Genomic DNA, 21037 nt, shown 5'->3' on the forward strand with positions numbered 1-21037 from the left:
CATATACTCCAAAAGTGGAATGCGAACCACAAATAGACCCCAAACCTAAGTGAGCTTGTAGAGGATCGCTGGGACTGTAAGAAAACAGTGAGGTTTAGAAAAATAGCCCACCCCAAGACCCTGAAAGGTAGGTGTAAAGTGCACCTACTACCCCCAGAGAGCACAGACAAGGGGACCAAGTCCAATAGTTGCAACAGTGTTGAGAGTGGGCAGGAGCCCAGGAAATGCCAGCTAAGGGTGCAAGGAAGCTGTCACCGGATGGAAGAAGCTTGGAGTTCTGCAAGAAAAAAGAAAGCTGGGACTTCTCCTTTGGAGGACTGATGTCCCACGTCGCGATGGAGCTTGCAGAGGTATTCCCACGCAGAAAGACCACAAACAAGCCTTGCTAGCTGCAAGGGTCGCGGTAAAGGTTTTTTGGTACTGTTGTGGCCCACGAGGGACCAGGATGTTGCCAGTTGGAGGAGGAGACAGAGGGGGCGCCCAGCAACTCAGGCAGCCCTCACAGAAGCAGGCAGCACCCGCAAAAGTACCTGAACAGGCACTTGGAAGGAAAGTGAACCGGAGTCCATGCGAAGTCACAAAAGGGAGTCCCACGACGCGGGAGGACAACTCAGAAGGTTGTGCACTGCAGGAAGGAGTGCCGGGGACCCAGGCTTGGCTGTGCATTAAGGAAATCCTGGAAGAGTGCTCAGGAGCCGGAGCAGCTGCAAATCACGCGGTACCCAGCAATGCAGTCTAGCGTGGGGAGGCAAGGACTTACCTCCACCAAACTTGGACTGAAGAGTCACTGGACTGTGGTAGTCACTTGGACAGAGTTGCTGAGTTCCAGGGACCACGCTCGACAGGATGAGAGGGGACCCAGAGGACCAGTGATGCAGTCTTTTGGTGCCTGCGTTAGCAGGGGGAAGATTCTGTCGACCCACTGGAGATTTCTTCAGAGCTCCTGGTGCAGGGTGAAGGCAGGCTACCCCCAGAGCATGCACCACCTGGAAACAGTCGAGAAAGCCGACAGGATGAGGCGATACAAGGTTGCTAGTAGTCGTCTTGCTACTTTGTTGCGGTTTTGCAGGCGTCCTGAGCAGTCAGCGGTCGATCCTTTGGTAGAAGGTGAAGAGGAAGATGCAGAGGAACTTTGGGGAGCTCTTGCATTCGTTATCTAAAGAATTCCCCAAAGCAGAGACCCTAAATAGCCAGAAAAGGAGGTCTTGCTACCAAGGAAGGAGGATTGGCTACCAAGAGAGGTAAGAGCCTATCAGAAGGAGCCTCTGACATCACCTGCTGGCACTGGCCACTCAGAGCAGTCCAGTGTGTCACCAACACCTCTGTTTCCAAGATGGCAGAGGTCTGGGACACACTGGAGGAGCTCTGGGCACCTCCCCTGGGAGGTGCAGGTCAGGGGAGTAGTCACTCCCCTTTCCTTTTTCCAGTTTCGCACCAGAGCAGGGCTGGGGGATCCCTGAACCGGTGTAGACTGGCTTATGCAGAGATGGGCACCATCTGTGCCCATCAAAGCATTTCCAGAGGCATGGGGAGGCTACTCCTCCCCAGCCTTCAAACCTATTTCCAAAGGGAGAGGGTGTGACACCCTCTCTCTGAGGAAATCATTTGTTCTGCTTTCCTGGGCCAGGGCTGCCTGGACCCCAGGAGGGCAGAACCCTGTCTGAGGGGTTGGCAGCAGCAGCAGCTGTAGTGGAGACCCTGGAAAGGCAGTTTGGCAGTACCCAGGTACTGTGCTAGAGACCCGGGGGATCATGGAATTGTCCCCCCAAGGCCAGAATGGCATTGGGGTGACAATTCCATGATCTTAGACATGTTACATTGCCATGTTCGGGGTTACCATTGTGATGCTATACATAGGTAGTAACCTATGTATAGTGCACACGTGTAATGGTGTCCCCGCAGTCACAAAGTCTGGGGAATTTGCCCTGAACGATGTGGGGGCACCTTGGCTAGTGCCAGGGTGCCCACACACTAAGTAACTTTGCACCCAACCTTCACCAGGTGAAGGTTAGACATATAGGTGACTTATAAGATACTTAAGTGCAGTGGTAAATGGCTGTGAAATAGCGTGGACATTATTTCACTCAGGCTGCACTGGCAGTCCTGTGTAAGAATTGTCAGATCTCCCTATGGGTGGCAAAAGAAATGCTGCAGCCCATAGGGAACTCCTGGAACCCCAATACCCTAGGTACCTCAGTACCATATACCAGGCAATTATATGGGTGTACAAGTATGCCAATGTGAATTGGCAAATTTAGTCACTAGCTTGTTAGTGACAAATTTGGAAAGCAGAGAGAGCATAACCACTGAGGTTCTGGTTAGCAGAGTCCCAGTGAGACAGTTAGGCACCACACAGGGAACACATACAGGGCACATACTTATGAGCACTGGGGCCCTGCCTGGCAGGGTCCCAGTGACACTTAGACTAAAACAACATATATACAGTGAAATATGGGGGTAACATGCCAGGCAAGATGGTACTTTCTTACAAACGTCAGTTGTTTACGTCCTAATCTTCTTGCCTCAGACTCTTAAAGTTACTTTTAGGAAAGTTGATCCCGTCTCTGGCGTTACTTATAACCATAAGCAAATTAAACCTCTGCTTCCCATTAGATGTGGACCCAACCTAAGAATAGTTTTCAAGACTGTCCAATATATAGCTCTAAAGCCTCATTCTCCCTCGCGCACACCCCTCGCGCATACCAAAGCAACAGTGGAGGACACTCCTTCTCCTACCTCCTGGCTGAATCCTGGAATGACCTCCCCTTTCACCTCCGGACCTCCACCTCGCTCCCAGGATTCTGGAAGGAACACAAGGCCTGGATGTTCAACTGAACCCACCAAAACGGCACAACCCTTTTCACCTGGATACCCTCAAGGGCGATTAGCAGCGCTTTCTAAATCCTGATCGATTTATTGAAGCAGGGACCTTGCTTTAAATATCCTTATTGATAAATCTAGCCGATCTCCCTCATCAGATGTTGAGAGCCGTAGCAGGACAACATCCTCACAGCTGCTCGGTTCCAGTGTTTGAATTAGTCCCTTCACCCTTGTGTTACCTACAGCTGGAAAGATGTCTTACTTCCATCCCAGTTAGATAAGGGAGTAGCTATAGGGATATCCTTTGAGTGCTCACATGTAGACATCTCCTTATACCACAATACAATATCTTGTCTACATTTGTCTTCCCTATCCACAGGCATCATACTACGGAGCTATTTCTATTGGGACCCCAGCCCAGCAATTCAACGTCATCTTCGACACAGGTTCATCCAACCTGTGGGTCCCGTCAAACACCTGCAACAGCGATTCCTGCTGTAAGTACCTTATCAGTCATCACACCTGTTCTATTAATCAGTATTTGCACAACTGTGTCAACAGCAATACCGTATAAAAGGGATGCCGAATGACACATTCTTAATCCTAAGCTCCCATAATCACAGACAGTACGTGTCTGCCTAATTTGAACAGTAAGGCCTGAATTTATGAAGATAAAGTTAGACTTTTGGTGTAAGTTTAGACCAAAAGTCTACTTTACTACTTTTCCGTATTCACAAAGGTAAGTTAGGAGTATTATCTTTATGTCCACTCTCGGTGCAGAATCTCTTCACTTGGGGATCCTGCAGCACACCTAGAAGGAGCAAACCACCACGATTGATTGTTTATGTGCAGGAAGGTGTTCTTTCTTGCACATAAACAATCATTCAATAATGACGATTCGCTACTGCTATGTGTGCTGCATTCAGCTGCACACATAGAAGTGCCGAATTGCCATTGTAAATTGTTAATGTTTGAGAATGGACACCTTCCTGCACATAAACAATCGTTCCCTTCAACGCAGACACCCTTGCACGATGGTGCAAGGATGCCTGCGTTGGTGCTGACAGCTAACTTTAGCGTCACGACTAGCAGAAACACAGGGGTGCTCTGTATTTGTGTAAATATGGTGCATCCCCGCATTTCTGGAGTGGCGCGGTGCTGCCAATTTTGGCGCATCCTCACACTGCACCACTTATGTGTAAATATGTCCCTGAGTATCTCATTCAGAAGACAGCACTTCTAAGGGGATCGTGTGTAACTATGTACTCCCCAATGGTGTTACTAGCTTTTCCACAGTAAAAATGACAATGCTGGGCTTTTACTGCCCGGACACGTAAAGGTTCTAAAACACATGTCCATCTTTTAAATGTAATGAGCACAGCCTTCAGGGCCCAAAAGGCATACCTTAGGGGTGACTTATAAAGATTAAAAAGAAAGGTTTGGTCTTTGTCATCGGTTTAAAAGGCTAACAGCCTGATTTAAAGTTTGGTGGAGGGGTTACTCCATCCCAACGGTGACGGATATCCTGCCTTTCAAAATAAAAATCCCATTGTATGCTATGGGATTTATATTTCAGCGGACAGGATATCCCCCACAGTTGTGACAGAGTAACCTCTCTGCCAAACTCTAAATGATCCCCAAAGTCTGCTTTGCTAGCCGGCATTGGAGGACTGGGAGTTGTGCTTTGCTTTGTCACACTGGTGGGGGCACAATCAGAGGTGCCGTCTGCAAGGAACACTTTTTAATACAGACCCTGAGTACTCCGGGTACCAGATACTATGGACATATAAGTAGCTTATCTTATGCCACTTGTGCATGGACTAATCATACATATACTTTGAAAGGGTCGGAGCACTGGCAGTGACGCCTGGTTGGCAGAACTCAGTGCACTTACAGAGTTGAAAAACCAGGAGCATCAATCCGAAAATGTGGGGGGATAAGGCAAAAAGAGACATTTCCTCTCAGCCAATATTCATGCACACTGTGGGCACCGCTGGGAAGCTGGGGCCCAATCAGACATTTGTGTTACCCAGAGAACCAGTAAAGAAAGAAGCTTTGCATACCTCCCCCCAGACTGCCCACCTCAAGTTGAGGATAGTAATATTCACTGCCACATGCATTTCCAAATCACAGGTCATACTTCTCCAATTAGGGGAAAATGTTGCTGGGTAGATAAAGGTTGTAGAGGGGGTAAACCAAATCACTTTTATCCAGTTGTGTTTACTGAACAGATGTGTAAAGTGCACATATATTGCATCCCAGAAACCTGGTACTGTTAACACCACACAGGACAGTCTTTGCTCAAACGCCAGGGTAGACAGGCTGGCTTTAACCCACCATGCAGATGGCCTTCATCTTGTGTTACGTGCAGCGGGTCCTTAAAGAGGACCCTACATACACCCCACAGGTCTCATACATGCTCCATGTAATACAGACACACCCCAGACACTCACTGGCGAATGGGGGACCTCTGTGATGAGGGGCGGAACACCTTTTACACAATTTAAGATGATTAGTAGACACCTCTTCCAAGGATATCAGGATGCAAATGAAAAGTCCTGTGCCCCGGCATCCAATGAGCGGACACCAGCACCAATCTCCGCAAAGTGGGGACCATATGTAATTGTGGAGCTTCCTCAGCAGAGTGATGTGCAGGGCAAACAACACCAACAGCATTGAGATTTAAGATACTGGGACCAAAGATCAACACACACAGGGTCAGTTAAACATATCTAAAGGGCCAGGAGGCACTGTTGCCTACACCTTGTGAAGCGCTTTGTCCTGACAGGTGTGCAATTAACATTTAATCAAATAATATTATTAGCAACGGTGTCAGTTGAGGAACAAACTACAATAAAAATTAGTTTAATAAAAAAGAACAAAAACACTGCCTATAGCAGACAACACATTATACATTTCAAAATGTTGAAAGATTATTTCAGTTACTCATAATACGTTAGAAATTGTTTGCATTTATCCCAGGGGGTGCATAAGACACTAAGATATAAGCCATCATATGTCACTTTGAGAGGATGCTCACTTCAGAAATCCTGTTTACACAGCATTACATGTCTCATATTCTCCTCCCAAGCACTCAAGCAGGAAACCATGCGCAGTGTTCATGGTGTTGCTGGCACATCTTACAGAAAGGTGCTGCTTTAAAAGCCTAGACACATAAGCATCCTATGTTCCATCACATTGTATGTGTACATCTTTCTAATGAGTCTGGTCCAGTTCACCCTAAGGATACCATGGAATGATGTGACTTGTTTAGTGCTCCGCTTCATGGGGATATGTCTTGTACCCACAGCAAATCACAACATGTTCAACCCTGCGGCATCTTCCACCTTCAAGTCAATCAACGAGAGCCTCTCCATTGCCTATGGCACCGGGAGTATGACTGGGGTCCTGGCCTCCGACACCGTCCAGGTAAGAGGGTGTGAGCCTGTCACAGGGAGGGGCAATGCCTGATGAAAACTCAAGATGGGCCAACATCCTCCAACGTAGACTCTGTAGAAGACCTAGGTTTAGTAATAGGCGGATGTTTTGACTCACCCATAATATATTATTTCAATATTGATTGCATTGGCAATATCCCACTTCAAATCACATGCTTTTGAATTGTTTTCTAGGAACCAAATAAAACCAGTTTCCTAGCTCTAGACATACAGCCAGTCATTAAGCACAACAGATAGCCTATGTGCAGAGAATCAATGGGCCTGATTTAAGAAAAGTTGCCCACTTTTCTTGCGCTCCTTAGCATCCCCTAACGCCACCATGAGTGTGGGGGCACCCTGTTGGTAGTTAGGGGAACTAGCATCAACATTTTTCGTGCTAGTTTGGAGCTTTGCAGGATTAGGGTCAAAGATCCAAGTAGGCTTTAAAAGTGACCAAAACAATGACGCAAAGAAATCTCTTAGATGCAGGCATAATGTAGCCCCAAATGGTTTCAAAATGGTACAATGCATGCATCGCGTCTCTTTGTAAATTTGCTGGGTCGATTTTGGCCTTGTTGGGCCACATTAGGGTAAAAATAAATGATGCAAATATGGCGCAAGGAGGCGTTAAAGGCTCTTAAATCTGCCCCAGGGTCTTTAAACTCTTCACGAAACCTGCACACTCAAGTAATTGCTTTTTGTAGGGAGGATGGGAGATATTTGCAATCAGTTAGGAGAATGGTCCTCCTCTGCGTTGGCTAAGGGGGATTCTGCAAATTTGAAAGAGAGCTGGAGAAGCTAATCTCAAATGTCTGGTGTTTGGAGTGTAAAGAATCTGCCCAATGACTTTGTGGTATCAAAAAAACAGACACAGGGATTTTTATGTGGCTTCATTGGTCCCAGAAGCCCTAAGCAGAGACGTGCTTAGTATTTGTGTCTTAAAGACCAGACACAGGGATTTATATGTGGCTTGGTTGGTTCCAGGAGCCTAAGCAGAGATGTGTTTACGTATTAGTGCCTTCCATTCTAAAGATCTGTTTCCTGGACAAGTAAAATATTTGTAGCGTAGAGATCAATCATACATCAGCTATGGGCTCCTCTTGCTGCCCACAGCCTCTGCCAGCCTCTGCCCACACTTCTGAGTAGGTGCAGGGCATTTATGTTGCCTGTCTCTTGATGCTCTCTTCCCCAGAAGAGCTGCTCCCCTTCTTTTTGGCCCCTCTGGCCTGTGCACCATGCACCTGACCCCCCCACCCACCTCCCACTGCCCCATCCCACCCCAGGACCTACTTAATGGTGGTTGCAGCGCAACTCCACTGAGCAGGTCCTCTGCCAGCTCTCCCCCGCTGCCCGGAGCCTCTGACACCCTCTGCCACCCTCCTCTGAATAGGTGAAGGGATGCTGCAGGGCATTTTTTCTGCTTGCCTGTTGCTGCTGTCTGTCCCAGAAGACATGCTGCCTTTCTTTTTGGCCTCTCTGGCCTGTGCACCTTGCTCTTGCTCCCCCACCCCTGCTGCTTTTCTGCTTGTCCTCTTACAGTGATTTCCCTGCCCTCTCACCTCCCACTGCCCTCTACCACCTCAGGACCTACTTAATAGCAATAGCAGCGTGACCCCACTGAGCAGATCCTTCGCCAGATTCCCCCACTTCCTGTAGTCTCTGCCAGCCTCTGCCAACTCTTCTGAGAAGGTGCAGGGCGCTGCAGGGCCTTTTTGCTGCCTGCCTGTTGCTGCTCTCTGCCCCAGAAGAGTAGCTGCCTTTCTTTTTGGTCTATCTAGCCTGCGCATTGTGGTCCTGCCTCTGCGCTCCTGCGTGACCCCACTGAGCAAGTTCTGCGCCAGCTCCCCCCCACAGCCCAGAGCCTCTGCCCACTCCTCTGAGTAGGTGCAGGGATGCTGCAGGGCATTTTTGCTGCCTGCCTGTTGCTGCTGTCTGCCCCAGAAGACTTGCTGCCTTTCTTTTTGGCCTCTCTGTCCTGTGCACCGTTCTCTTGCTCCCCCACCCCTGCTGCCTTTTCCGCCGTTTCTCTCCCAACGATTTCCCTGCCTGCTCACCTCCCACTGCCCTCTCCCACCTCAGGACCTACTTGACAGCAGTAGCAGCGTGACCCCACAAGAGTAGCTGCCTATCTTTTTGGCCTCTCTAGCCTGTGCACTGTGCTCCTTCCTCTGAGCCCCTGCGCAACCTCACAGAGCAGGTCCTGCACCAGCTCCCCTGCTGCCCGTAGCCTCTGCCAGCCTCTGTCCACTCCTCTGAGTAGGTGCAGGGTATTTTTGCTGCCTGTTACTGCTCTCTGCCCCAGAAGAGTTGCAGCCTTTCTTTTTGGTTTCTCTGGCTTATGCACCAACTCCAATGCCTGCTGCTCAATGCATGATCCCTCTGCATACACTCCATGGAAATCTGGGACACAATACCCACACTCAGACCGGATGTTCATCACCTAGACGTGGCTCATGCCCGCCTCGGCTCCTGACATTACCTGCACCACCCTGCAAGGATACAAACTGCTCCACAAAGACAGCCACAAAAGCATGGATGAGGCATTGCCATCATGCATTAGTACAACCTCCTGTGCACCACCTTCGAAGAAGAGGTGTCCCACCTCCTGGAACACTTAAACATCAGAATCCAAACTGATGCCAAAACAACTATTAGAGGAATCTTCCAGTACAGACCCCTGGCCCCCTGCTCCATGTTCCGCAAGACGGCCATCCCCAACCTCATCGCCCCCTAGCCATTGACTCACCAGACTACCTATTCTTAGGAGACCTGAATTTCCATTTAGATAAACCCAACAACTAGTCACCAGCCCCACACACCCTGTGGGCCACACCCTGGACCCCATCTTCACAGCCAGCGAAAATGTCCAGCAGACTGGTGAAAAGTCACAGAAACCCAATGGACCACCGCCCTCCAGGCCAGCAAACCCATCCTTTCCTGCAACCTTGTGCAAGACGCCTGCAACCTCTCTGAGTGGACCATCAACAGTGCCAACAAAGTGGCCCCAGCAAGAAGCTCAGCCCCCAGAAGAGCCAGGAAGCCTGCATGTGGTTCATCCCCTAACTACACACACTCAAGAGAGAATGCAAAAGGCTAAAATGGAAGTAGCAAGGTAGCAGGAACCCGGCAGACCGAACCACCTTCAAAGTTGCACTGAACAAATACCATCTCGACCTAAAAGAAGCACCTGGTACACTTCACCATAACCAGCAAACCGGAGTTGTCCAACACTCCCCCTCCCCCAGACTCCAACCCACCCAGAGCCTTGGAGACTAAATAGCTGACTACTTCCACAACAAAATCACAGCCATCTACAGGAACTTCCACCCCCAACCCGCCAGCAGCGTGCACCTACTGACTCCTTCTGAGGACTCCCCCAGCCACTTCATCACCGACTGGAAACCACTATCCATCCAGGAAACAGCCACCCTCATGAATACGACCTACTCTGGCTCACCCAACGACCCATGCCCACATCACATCTTCAACTTGGGCCAGATGAAAATCAGCAATATCCTCTCTCCCATCCTCAACACCTTCATCACGACTGCCACCAACCCCGAAACATGGAAACAAGCAGAGATCAAGCCACTCCTGAAGAAACCTTCTGCCAACCTCAGCCAACTAAAAAATTACCACCCCATCTCTCTACTCCCATTCCCTGCCAAAGTCCTGAAAAATGTCATCAACAAGCAACTCTTTGAACACCTGGAAAGACAACCAACTTGACTCCTCCAAATGTGGTTTCTGCGCTAAACACAGCACAGAGACAGCCCTTATCACAGAAAATGATGACATCAGATCCCTTCTCGACCACAGTAAGAAAGCGGCCTTGATCCTCCATGACCTTTCACACAATCTCCCAATACACCCTTACCTCCAGGCTCCGCCACATCGGGATTCAAAGCAATGCCCTCAAATGGATCCACACCTTCATCACAGGCCGCACCTAGAGGATCCACCTCCCTCTCTTCACCTCAGAAGCTAAGAGCATCATATGGGGCATCCCCCAGGTATCCTCTGTCAGCCCCTCCCTTTTCAACATCTATGTTACACCGCTGGCAGAGATCATTCATTCCCATGGACTCAACATCATCTCATTCGCTGACAACACCCAACTCATACTCTTCCTCTCAGAAGACAACACCACCCCCAGAGAAAACTTCAGCAGTGCCATGACACGTTGCCGAATGGATGAAATCTAACTGCTTGAAACTAAACAAGGGCAAGACTGAGGTGATCATCTTCGGAGTCAACCCCTCCCCCTGGCCCCTCCACTCTCAGACAACTCCCGACACCAGTTGACCACACCCGCAATCTCTGTATCATCATCGACAGCAAACTCACTTTCAAACAGCAGATAAATGCGGTAGCCTCCTCCTGCTTGCAAAACCTTCACCTACTACGGAAGATCTTCTGATGGTTCCTCATTGAAACCAGAAAGACGGTCACCCAAGACATCATCACCAGCAGAATTGACTATGGAAATGCCCTCTACATCGGACTCACCTTTCAGCTACTACACCGCCTCCATATTATTCAGAATGGTGCAGCAAGACTCATCCTAGAGCTCCCAAGACAGTCCCACACCATCCCCCATCTCAGAGATCTCCACTGGTCACCGGTGCACAAGAGGTGCAAATTCAAGGCCCTCACTATTGCATACAAGGCGCCAAACAACATCAGACCCAATCTAATCAACCAGAAACTCACCTTCCACCAGCCTACCAGGGAGCTCTGCTCAACTACCCGCTCCCTCGCACAGAGTTGCGAGAATTTGACGCAGCCGTGTCAGAGGTTGCTCGTTTTCCTACCTCATGGCCAAGATCTGGAATGACCCCCCTCTCCACCTACGCACCTCGCACACCCTCCTCGACTTCAGGTGGAAATTTAAGCTATACCTCGTCGAGTTTAGCAACCTAATCACAGGGACATCCCTTAGCACTTGGATATCCCCCGGGATGATAAGCACTTTACAAATTGATGGATTGATTGAAGAGAATACTGATCTCCATGCTGGTAGAAATTTGTGATAATATATTTAGTTTAAGAATTTTTTTGTATTAAAGTCAGCTGCTACTACTACCTCCACATTTAACCACATTTCTGTGATTGTTGGGGAAGGTGGCACTCGTAGGACCTGATTCACAAAGGTAAACTCACCCTTTTAGCTAAAATTAAGATAGTTTTCGTAAGCCTTTTCGTAAATTCACAAAGGGATTTATGAGTAGTATTTTTATGAGGGCGGACTCTCCACACATAGAAAGATAGGATAGTCCTACATTTTTATGTTCAGAGACTCCACACTCATAAAGATACTTCTAGTAAAGTGCTTTTGTGAACAGCAAACAATTGTAAGGTTACACAAAACTAAAGTTTACCTTTATGAAGCGGCCCGTGCTGTGCGTGCACAGACAGTCATCTGCAGCCAACTTAAAGGCAACATTAAACTTTAAGCCCTTCTCAAAACTCTGTTCTTTCTCTCCCTGTTAACATCACATTTGAACCAGTTCCCTTGTTCATGACTCAAGCCCTGTGGCATTGCCTGGACTGTGCCCACTTCTCATCTCTCTCCTTCCTGCAGGTTGAGGGCATTACAGTTACTAACCAGGTCTTCGGCCTCAGTGAGACAGAAGCCGACTTCTTCTACTACATGCAGTTTGATGGGATCTTGGGTCTGGGGTACCCCAGCATTTCATCAGATGGAGTTACCCCAGTCTTTGACAACATGTGGAACGAGCAGCTGATCCCCCAGAACCTCTTCTCTGTCTTTCTCAGTTCGTAAGTCACCTTAATTCTCCTGTGATATCAGCAAATTGGTATGTTATTGAGAGAGAATGAAGTGATCGTTGGATAACAGATTCATTGTACCCATAATGACATCTCACCACTTGTAAATTAATGTATGGAACTGAGATTCCTGTTCCACAGGCAGGAGGGCAGAGCTACGTCAGAAACCACAGGTGAAAATTACAGTCTCCAGGAGTTTGTTTTCTTTTGTCAATCAATCAGGATTTATAAAGCATGGCAAATCACCTATTAGGGTCTCAAGGCACTGGAGTTGCTTGCTTCTTCGCTGTGCTCTGTTCATTCAAACAGTCATGTCTTGAGTCCTTTCCTGAATTTGCAGAGCGATGCAGCATTCCTGGGGTGCAGGAGAAGGTTGTTACAGGTGTTGGCCGCTAGATGAGGGAAGGAGCATCCTCTGCTGTTGGATTGGTGGGTCCAGCAGGTGTCTGCGAGGAAGAAGGCAGATTGGCCCTTTTTTGTGTAGGACTTTGTATGCTTGTGTCAATGTCTTGAACTGGCATCTCCTCTGGATCTGGAGCCAGTGTAGCTTCTTGAGGTGTGGTGGGTGATGAGAGTCCATCCGGGGAACACAAGGATGAGTCTTGTAGCTGAGTTTTGTATTGTCTCTTCCGGAGGCTTGCAGTGATTGCTTCGTTCCTACATTGAGTAGACAAATGCAGACAGTGTTCACCACTATCGATCACTAGCTTCTCATGTATCAGTTAGCAGAGGTTTGGACCACCACTAATGTAACTCATAGTGTGGGCCCATCTTACTAACGTGATTGGTTCGATATTCAGTTCAGGGTGGCCTAGAGAGTGGATATAGTTCTGGAGAGTGTTGGTCAAGCTCTCATGCCATTGTGCCAGACCTTCTACGTCTCGAGCATGAAGGAAGGCTACTTTCTCTGGCACTCTAGGAGGCTGGGACCTTCTAGAGATCCTGGCCCTGACTATGAATCTCAAAGCCCCAGGGCCTGATTTAGATTTTGGCGGACGGGTTATTCTGTCACAACAATGATGGATATCCCGACCACCGAAATATAAATCCCATTGTTTCCTATCGGATTTATATTTCAGCAGAAGAGATATCCATCACTGTGGTGATGGAGTAACCTGCCCACCGAAATCTAAGTCAGGCTCCTAGTTCTTCGCAAGGCCCCAGCATCTGCAGCGTTTATCATAATTATTAGAGAAATATATAGAACCTTCTTGGCTTCCACCGAGAGTTACGTTACTTCAATTCTCAACTAATGTTTTTCCAAATCTGATTTTGGGGTTGTAAGTTAAAATAATTCCCAATTTAGTGTAAGGCACCTCTGAAGGGAGCCTAATATTCACTATCCTGCTGCTTACACCCCTCGCATCAGAGTCTGAACAGTCACCTTGGAAAAGATAGTTAAACTGAATCAGTGTCTAGTGACAGTGTAAGCAGTGGCAGGAGGTTCCCAGATAATAACCAACTGAGATACTCCACAGTGTTATTCTAAGGATAGATGAACAGAAAAGATGGTGACCACAGTCATATATCTGACCCTCAAAGGTCAGCTCACAATCAGAAACTGGATGACTTTGGCTGAATCATTGACTCGATCTATGACCTGCACAGAAGTAAGTGCTCCCTGGAAACCAATTGTTTTCTTCTGCCCCTTTGCATGTCCGTCCACCCCCGGCTATCCACTGGGCTTGGGATACCCAAGTAATACTCCCTCTTTTACTTACTCAGGAATTCAGCTGTTGGAAGTGTGGTGACATTTGGAGGATATGAATCTTCATACTACTCTGGAAGCCTGAACTGGGTTCCGGTCTCTGACGAAGGATACTGGCAGATCAACCTGGACAGGTATTGTGTTCCCATTCAGCCATACTGACAAATCAACCTGGACAGGTATTGTGTTCCCATTCAGCCATACTGACGAATCACCCTGGACAGGTGTTGTGTTCCCATTCAGCCATACTAACAAATCAACCTGGACAGTTGTTGTGTTTCCATTCAGCCATACTAACAAATCAACCTGGACAGTTATTGTGTTCCCATTCAGCTATACCGACAAATCGACCTGGACAGGTATTGTGTCCCATTCAGCCATACTGACAAATCAACCTGGACAGGTGTTGTTTTCCCATTCAGCCATACTGACGAATCAACCTGGACAGGTATTTTGTTTCTATTCAGCCATACTAACAAATCAACCTGGACAGGTATTGTGTTTCCATGCATCTTATACTGACAAATGAACCTGGACAGGTGTTTCTATCCAATCCCTGGTGACTGACCATTCAGGACAAGGAGTGTGTTTGCACATAGCCAGTACTGACAGAACAACCTGAACAGGTGCTGTGTTTCTATCACCCCATACTGACAAATCAGCTTGGACAGGTGTTGTGTTTCTATCTAGCTGGTACTGACAGATCAATCAGGACAGGTATTGTGTTTCTATTGTACCATACTGATAAATATACCTAGACAGTTGATGCGTTTTTATTATTTCTCACTGACAAATCAACCTGGACAGGTGTTGGGTTTTTATCATTCCATGTTGACAAATGAACCTGGACAGGTGGTATGTTTCTATTGCTCCTCAGTCACAAATGAACCTGGACAGGTGTTGTGTTTCTATCATTCCATACTGTCAAACTAATCTGGACAGGTGTTGTATTTCTATCATCCCATACCGCCAATTCAACCTAGACAGGTATTGTGTTTCTATCATCCCACAATGACAAATCAACCTGGACAGGTATTGCGTTTCTATCATCCCACAATGACAAATCAACCTGGACAGGTATTGTGTTTCTAGCATCCCACACTGAAAAATCAACCTGGACAGGTATTGTGTGTCTATCATTCCATACCGGCAATTCAACCTGGGCAGGTGTGTTTCTGTTATCCCACACTGACAAATCAACCTAGACAGGTATTGTGTTTCTATCATCCCACACTGACAAATGAACCTGGACAGGTGTTTCTATTGAATCGCTGGTGACTGACCATTCAGGACAAGTAGTGTGTTTGCATATAGCCAGTACTGACAGAACAACCTGAACAGTTATTGTGTTTCCATCACCCCATACTGACAAATCAGCTTGGACAGGTGTTGTGTTTCTATCTAGCTGGTACTGACAGATCAATCAGGACAGGTATTGTGTTTCTATTGTACCATACTGATAAATATACCTAGACAGGTGATGTGTTTTTATTATTTCTCACTGACAAATCAACCTGGACAGGTGTTGGGTTTTTATCATTCCATGTTGACAAATGAACCTGGACAGGTGGTATGTTTCTATTGTTCCTCAGTGACAAATGAACCTGGACAGGTGTTGTGTTTCTATCATTCCATACTGACAAACTAATCTGGACAGGTGTTGTATTTCTATCATCCCATACCGCCAATTCAACCTAGACAGGTATTGTGTTTCTATCATCCCACAATGACAATCACCCTGGACAGGTATTGTGTTTTTATCATCCCACACTGACAAATCAACCTGGGCAGGTGTTGTGTTTCTATCATTCCATACTAACAGAACAACCTGGACAAGTGCTCGATTTCTGTCATCTCACACTGACAAATCAACCTGAACAGGTATTGTGTCTTTATCATCCCATACTGAGACATCAACCTATAACAGCATTGTGTTTCTGTCGACCATACTGACAAAGCTGCCTGGACAGGTATTGTGTTTCTATCATCCCACACTGAAAAATCAACCTGGACAGGAATTGTGTGTCTATCATTCCATACCGGCAATTCAACCTGGACAGGAATTGTGTGTCTATCATTCCATACCGGCAATTCAACCTGGGCAGGTGTGTTTCTGTTATCCCACACTGACAAATCAACCTAGACATGTATTGTGTTTCTATCATCCCACACTGACAAATCAACCTGGGCAGGTGTTGTGTTTCTATCATTCCCATACTAACAGAACAACCTGGACAAGTGCTCGGTTTCTATCATCTCACACTGACAAATCAACCTGAACAGGTATTGTGTCTTTATCATCCCATACTGAGAAATCAACCTAGAACAGCATTGTGTTTCTATCGACCATACTGACAAAGCTGCCTGGACAAGTATTGTGTTTCCATCCAGCTCATACCGACAGACCAGATATTGTGTTCCCACCCATCCCATATTGGCAGGGCAGCCTAGTCAGGTGATGTGCTTACATCCAGCCCATACTGGTAGATACACCTGGACAGATATTGTGTTTCCATACAGACCACTAAGTCTCATCACCTTTGTGAAATGTTCCTGACGCTTGTAACACTGAACCTGAGAGATTCCTGCATCTCAGGTGTTGGCTGTGTCACTGGAGCTGAGAGATGCTTGCATTACAGTCCCCTCAGGATACTTGTATTACTGAAGCTGACAGATGCTTGCATCGCAGATCCTGGCTGTGTCGCTGAAGCTGAGAGATGCTTGCATCACAGGTCCTGCATGATGCTTGTATCACTGAAGCTGAGAGATGCTTGCATCACAGGTCCTGCATGATGCTTGTATCACTGAAGCTGAGAGATGCTCACATCACAGGTCCTGGCTGTCACTGAAGTTGAGAGATGCTTGTTTCACACGTCTTGGCTGTGTCGCTGAAGCTGGGAGATACATGCATCACAGGTCCTGACTGTTACAGCAGAAGCTGAGAGATGCTTGCATTACAGTTCTCTCAGGATACTTGTATTACTGAAGCTGACAGATGCTTGCATCGCAGATCCTGGCTGTGCCGATGAAGCTCAGAGATGTGTGCATCACAGGTCCTGACTGTTACTGCAGAAGCTGAGAGATGCTTGCACCGCAGGTCCTGGCTTGTATCGCTGAAGCTGAAAGATGCTTGCATCACAGGTCCTGCAGGATACTTATATTACTAAAGCTTAGAGATGCTTGTATCACAGGTCCTGGCTGGTATCACTAAAGCTGAGAGATGCTTGCATCACAGGTCCTGCAGAATGCTTGTTTTACTGAAGCTTAGAGATGCTTGGATCGCAGGGCCTGGCTGGTGTCACTGAAGATGAAAAATGTTGAGAGATGCCTACATCACAGGTCCTGCCGTATTCTTGCATCGCTGAAGCTGAGAGATGCTTGCATCACAGGTTCTACAGGATGCTTGTGTCGTTGAAGCGGAGAGATGTTTGAATCACAGGTTCTGGCGGATGCTTGTAGCACTGAAGCTGAGAGATGCTTGCATCACAGGTTCCACAGGATGCTAGAATTACTGTATTTTAGAGATGCTTGCATCACAGGTCTTGTAGGATGCTTGTATTACTGACGTTTAGAGATGATTGCATCACAGGTCCATCAGGATGCTTTTATCTCTGACGGTAAGAGATGCTTGCATCACAGGTCCTATAGGATGCTTGTATTACTGAGGCTTTGAGATACTTGCATTGCAGGTCCTTGCCTGTATCACTGAAGCATAGAGATGCTTGCATCACAGGTCCTGTAGAACGCTTGTATTACTGAAGCTGAGCGAAGTTTGCATCGCAGGTCCTGCATGATGCTTGTATCACTGAAGCTGAGAGATGCTCGCATCGCAGGTCTTGGCTGTCACTGAAGTTGAGAAATACTTGTTTCACAGGTCTTGGCAGTGTCACTGAAGCTGAGAGATGCTTACATAGCAGGCCCTGCAGGATGTTTGTATTACTGAAGCTGAAAGATAATTGCATCGCAGGTCCTGGCTTGTATCACTGAAGCTGAGAGATGCTTATATCGCAGGCCCTGCAGGATGTTTGTATTACTGAAGCTGAGAGATGCTTGCATCACAGGTCCCGACTTGTTTCACTGATGTTGAGAGATGCTTGCATCATAGGTCCTGCCAGATTCTTGTATCGTTGAAACTGAAAGATGATTGCTTGTCAGGTCCTAGCTTGCATCGCTGAAGCTGAGAGATGCTTGCATCACAGGTTCTACAGGATGCTTGTATCGCTGAAGCTGAGAGATGCTTGTCCCGTAGGCCCTGTAGAATGTTTGTATTACTGAAGGTGAGAGATGCTTGCATCACTGGTCCTGAATGATGCTTGTATCTCTGAAGCTGAGAGATGCTTGCATCACAGCTCACACAGGATGCCTGAATCAGTGACAGTAAGAGATGCCTTGATTTCAAGTCCTACAGGATGCTTGTATCACTGAAGGTAGAGGCTGACATCTCCCTCCTCTCTCTCTTTATCTCTCACTCTCTTCCTCAGTATCACCATGAATGGAAATGTTGTTGCCTGCAGTGGGGGCTGCCAGGCCATAGTGGACACAGGGACATCTCTGATTGCTGGACCCGACACGGACATTGCAAACATCCAGAAAGATATTGGAGCAACCCTGAATGCTGATGGAGAGGTATGTGTTTTAAGCTTCTCTGTGTGATATTGTAAATTACAGCAGAGAGTGGGTGACTGTAGGTTGTGAATAATATTCTATGACTCAACAGAGGCCTCGTTAACTCTGTCTCATACTTCATCTGTATAATCCCCCATAGAGATTTAACCAGAACATTGTACCAAAATAATGACTGATAGAATGTTCTATCTCACATATTGTTTACAAAAAGATTGCCCTGTATGAGTTAATAATATAAAATGCACTGTCAATGGGGTAATACATTTGTAAACCATAGTTAGGATACAATATTTCCCACATATAACCTCATCTAATCCCCACTACAAGGGTCAAAGAGGCCCACCCAAAGAATGTGACTAATATCTTCTCAAGTATTGACAATAGTCATCCAGGAAGACACTGCTTTTCACCATAACCTTAGTTAGTACATGAATAATCCCCAGTGAAAAGATATTCCCAAACACATCAAGATTACTGCATTGGTATGGCACTAGAATAACATTGTCAGGATGTCGCCTGGCATAAATATCATGTCCTAAATATACCACCCCATTGCACTTAGTAATGGAAAATCTACACCAAATATTTAGGACACAACGGTCCTCATTATGACATTGGGATGCCACGGGTGCCAACATACTACCGCGGCCATCCGTTTGCAGGATTATGGATGCTGCCGGACTTCTGCCACACTTAGGACGGAAATCTGGCAGTAGCCATACTGGCAGAGGTGGTGTCCTGGCGGTGCTACCACCTGCACCGCCCCATCAGTAGGACGCCGCCAGCAGTATTAAGACCTTTAATTCAGCCTGGCATTGTCCTGCTGGTGGGACGCTGCTGGCGGTAGCAGCGCCACTTCCCGTTCCCTGCTGGACGACCTTCTCCCTGGAACAGGTAAAGTGATCGTCTGACAGGGGAGGGGGTGGGAAGGTGTTCTTTGTGAGTGTGTGGTGTCTGCGTGTGTGTATGAATGTGTGTGTGTGCGTGTTTGAATGTGAGTGTTGAGGTCTATGCGTGGTTGTATGTGTGTGTCAATGCATGTCTGAATGTGAAGTGAGTGCGTGTCTGCATGTCCGTATGTATGCCTGTGAGTATGCATGTTTGGATGTCTGTGTGTATGCATGCCTGAATACATGTGAGTATGTATGAGTGAATGCGTGTATGGATGAGAGTGAGTGTATGCGTGTCTACGAGTGTTTGCGTGAATGGGGGTGTGTGAGAATGGGTCAGGGGGTATGTGAATGGATCGGAGGGGGTGAGATGGATTGAAGGGAGTGGGTGTGAATTGATCGGGGAAGGGTGAGTTTGCAAAGGGGTAGGTGGGGGTGTTAGGTGCTTGCTGGGGGGGGAGCTGTCTACCAGTGACAGGGAAGGAATTCCCTGTCACCGGTAGGCCCTACCACCATGGTTTTCGTGGCATTGCTACTGCCGCAGAAACCATGGTGGTAGGCAGGCTCATAATACCGCTGGCGGTACTCTCTGGGCCGCCAGGTCGGAGCTGAACATCTCTGGCACAGCGGTTCATACCGCCATGGTGGTATGAGTGGTAATGTGGCGGGTTGGCAACACCAACCCGACACACTCATAATGTGGTGGTATACACTGTCAGCCTGTTGGCGGTGATACTGCCACATTAACCCTGGCGGTCAAAAGACAGGCAGGGTTAAACTGAGGGCCTATGTTCGTACCAATGATCTTCTGACATACAACTACATCTGCAGTACAAATACATAAACCTATCTCTACCTTTCTGATTTTCATGCAGATATGGTTTCACTAGTCACCTGTAATATGAAATGAAGAAACTTCTCAACTGTAATAATGTATTACTATTGGTTTATGACATCCTAGTGTGACAGTGTGAAATGTAGGTCACAAAGCTGAATAACAACTGCTGCTAACACAATGAAACTAGTTTTCAGACTCTTCTGAATGATTCTCCATGAAAGTGAGTAGACCTTGGTAGACTCAGAGAGATTTATAGCAGAGCTTTTATTTCTATTGCTTTGTTTCTACTTACAGGTTGCCACTTACCCTGATTTACAGTCTTTAAAGAGATAACATGACAATGTTTTACATAATATTGCAACAAGTTGCTTCTCTGCACATAAATCGTGCATTCTGCACAGTTACATTATTATTATGGGCCTGACTAGGAGTTCTACGGAGGGGATCACTCCGTCCCAAATGTGACGGATATCCCGCCCGCCACATTACAAGTTCCATAGGATATAATGGACTCGTAATTCAATGGGCGGTATATCCGTCACACTTGGGATGGAGTAATCCCCTCCCCCGAAGTCGTGATCAGGCCCTATATTTTCCCCCATGAGGAGCAAGCAATTTAGGATTTAAATTGGTTGGTGGAGTTTTGATGATCTGAGAATTTTAAGAAATAAAGGGCCTCATGTGCTATCATTCCATTTTCAAAAAGAGTATTCGCTAATTGGCCTGTGCACAAATAGATCAGGTCACAGAATGCTAGATCGCAGGAGGTTTGCAGAGAAGCATGCTTAACTAATATCAAAATGGATGTTTTTGATTTGCGGCCCCAATCACATGGATGGTGGCATCAAGGCTCAGCAGACCACCATGTCTGTGATTGTGTTTAATAAAGAAAACTGAAAGAAAAGAGGATTGCATTGAAAAAAAAAGT

The 21037-nt window shown here is 47.1% G+C and overlaps 1 protein-coding gene across 1 annotated transcript in view; it reads left to right on the top strand.

Moving 5' to 3' along the window:
- The window catches only part of LOC138249030 (pepsin A-like), a 44002-nt gene that overhangs the window by 15869 nt on the left and 7096 nt on the right, over window positions 1-21037 (top strand). Inside the window, exons 3-7 of the mRNA XM_069203089.1 lie at window positions 3200-3317; window positions 6131-6249; window positions 11842-12038; window positions 13773-13889; window positions 18237-18381. Of these exons, the coding sequence (XP_069059190.1) occupies window positions 3200-3317; window positions 6131-6249; window positions 11842-12038; window positions 13773-13889; window positions 18237-18381 (696 nt within the window). The remainder of the gene's footprint in view (window positions 1-3199; window positions 3318-6130; window positions 6250-11841; window positions 12039-13772; window positions 13890-18236; window positions 18382-21037) is intronic.

Source organism: Pleurodeles waltl, chromosome 8 (assembly GCF_031143425.1).
Source record: "Pleurodeles waltl isolate 20211129_DDA chromosome 8, aPleWal1.hap1.20221129, whole genome shotgun sequence".
NCBI classification, from domain to species: Eukaryota; Metazoa; Chordata; class Amphibia; order Caudata; family Salamandridae; genus Pleurodeles; species Pleurodeles waltl.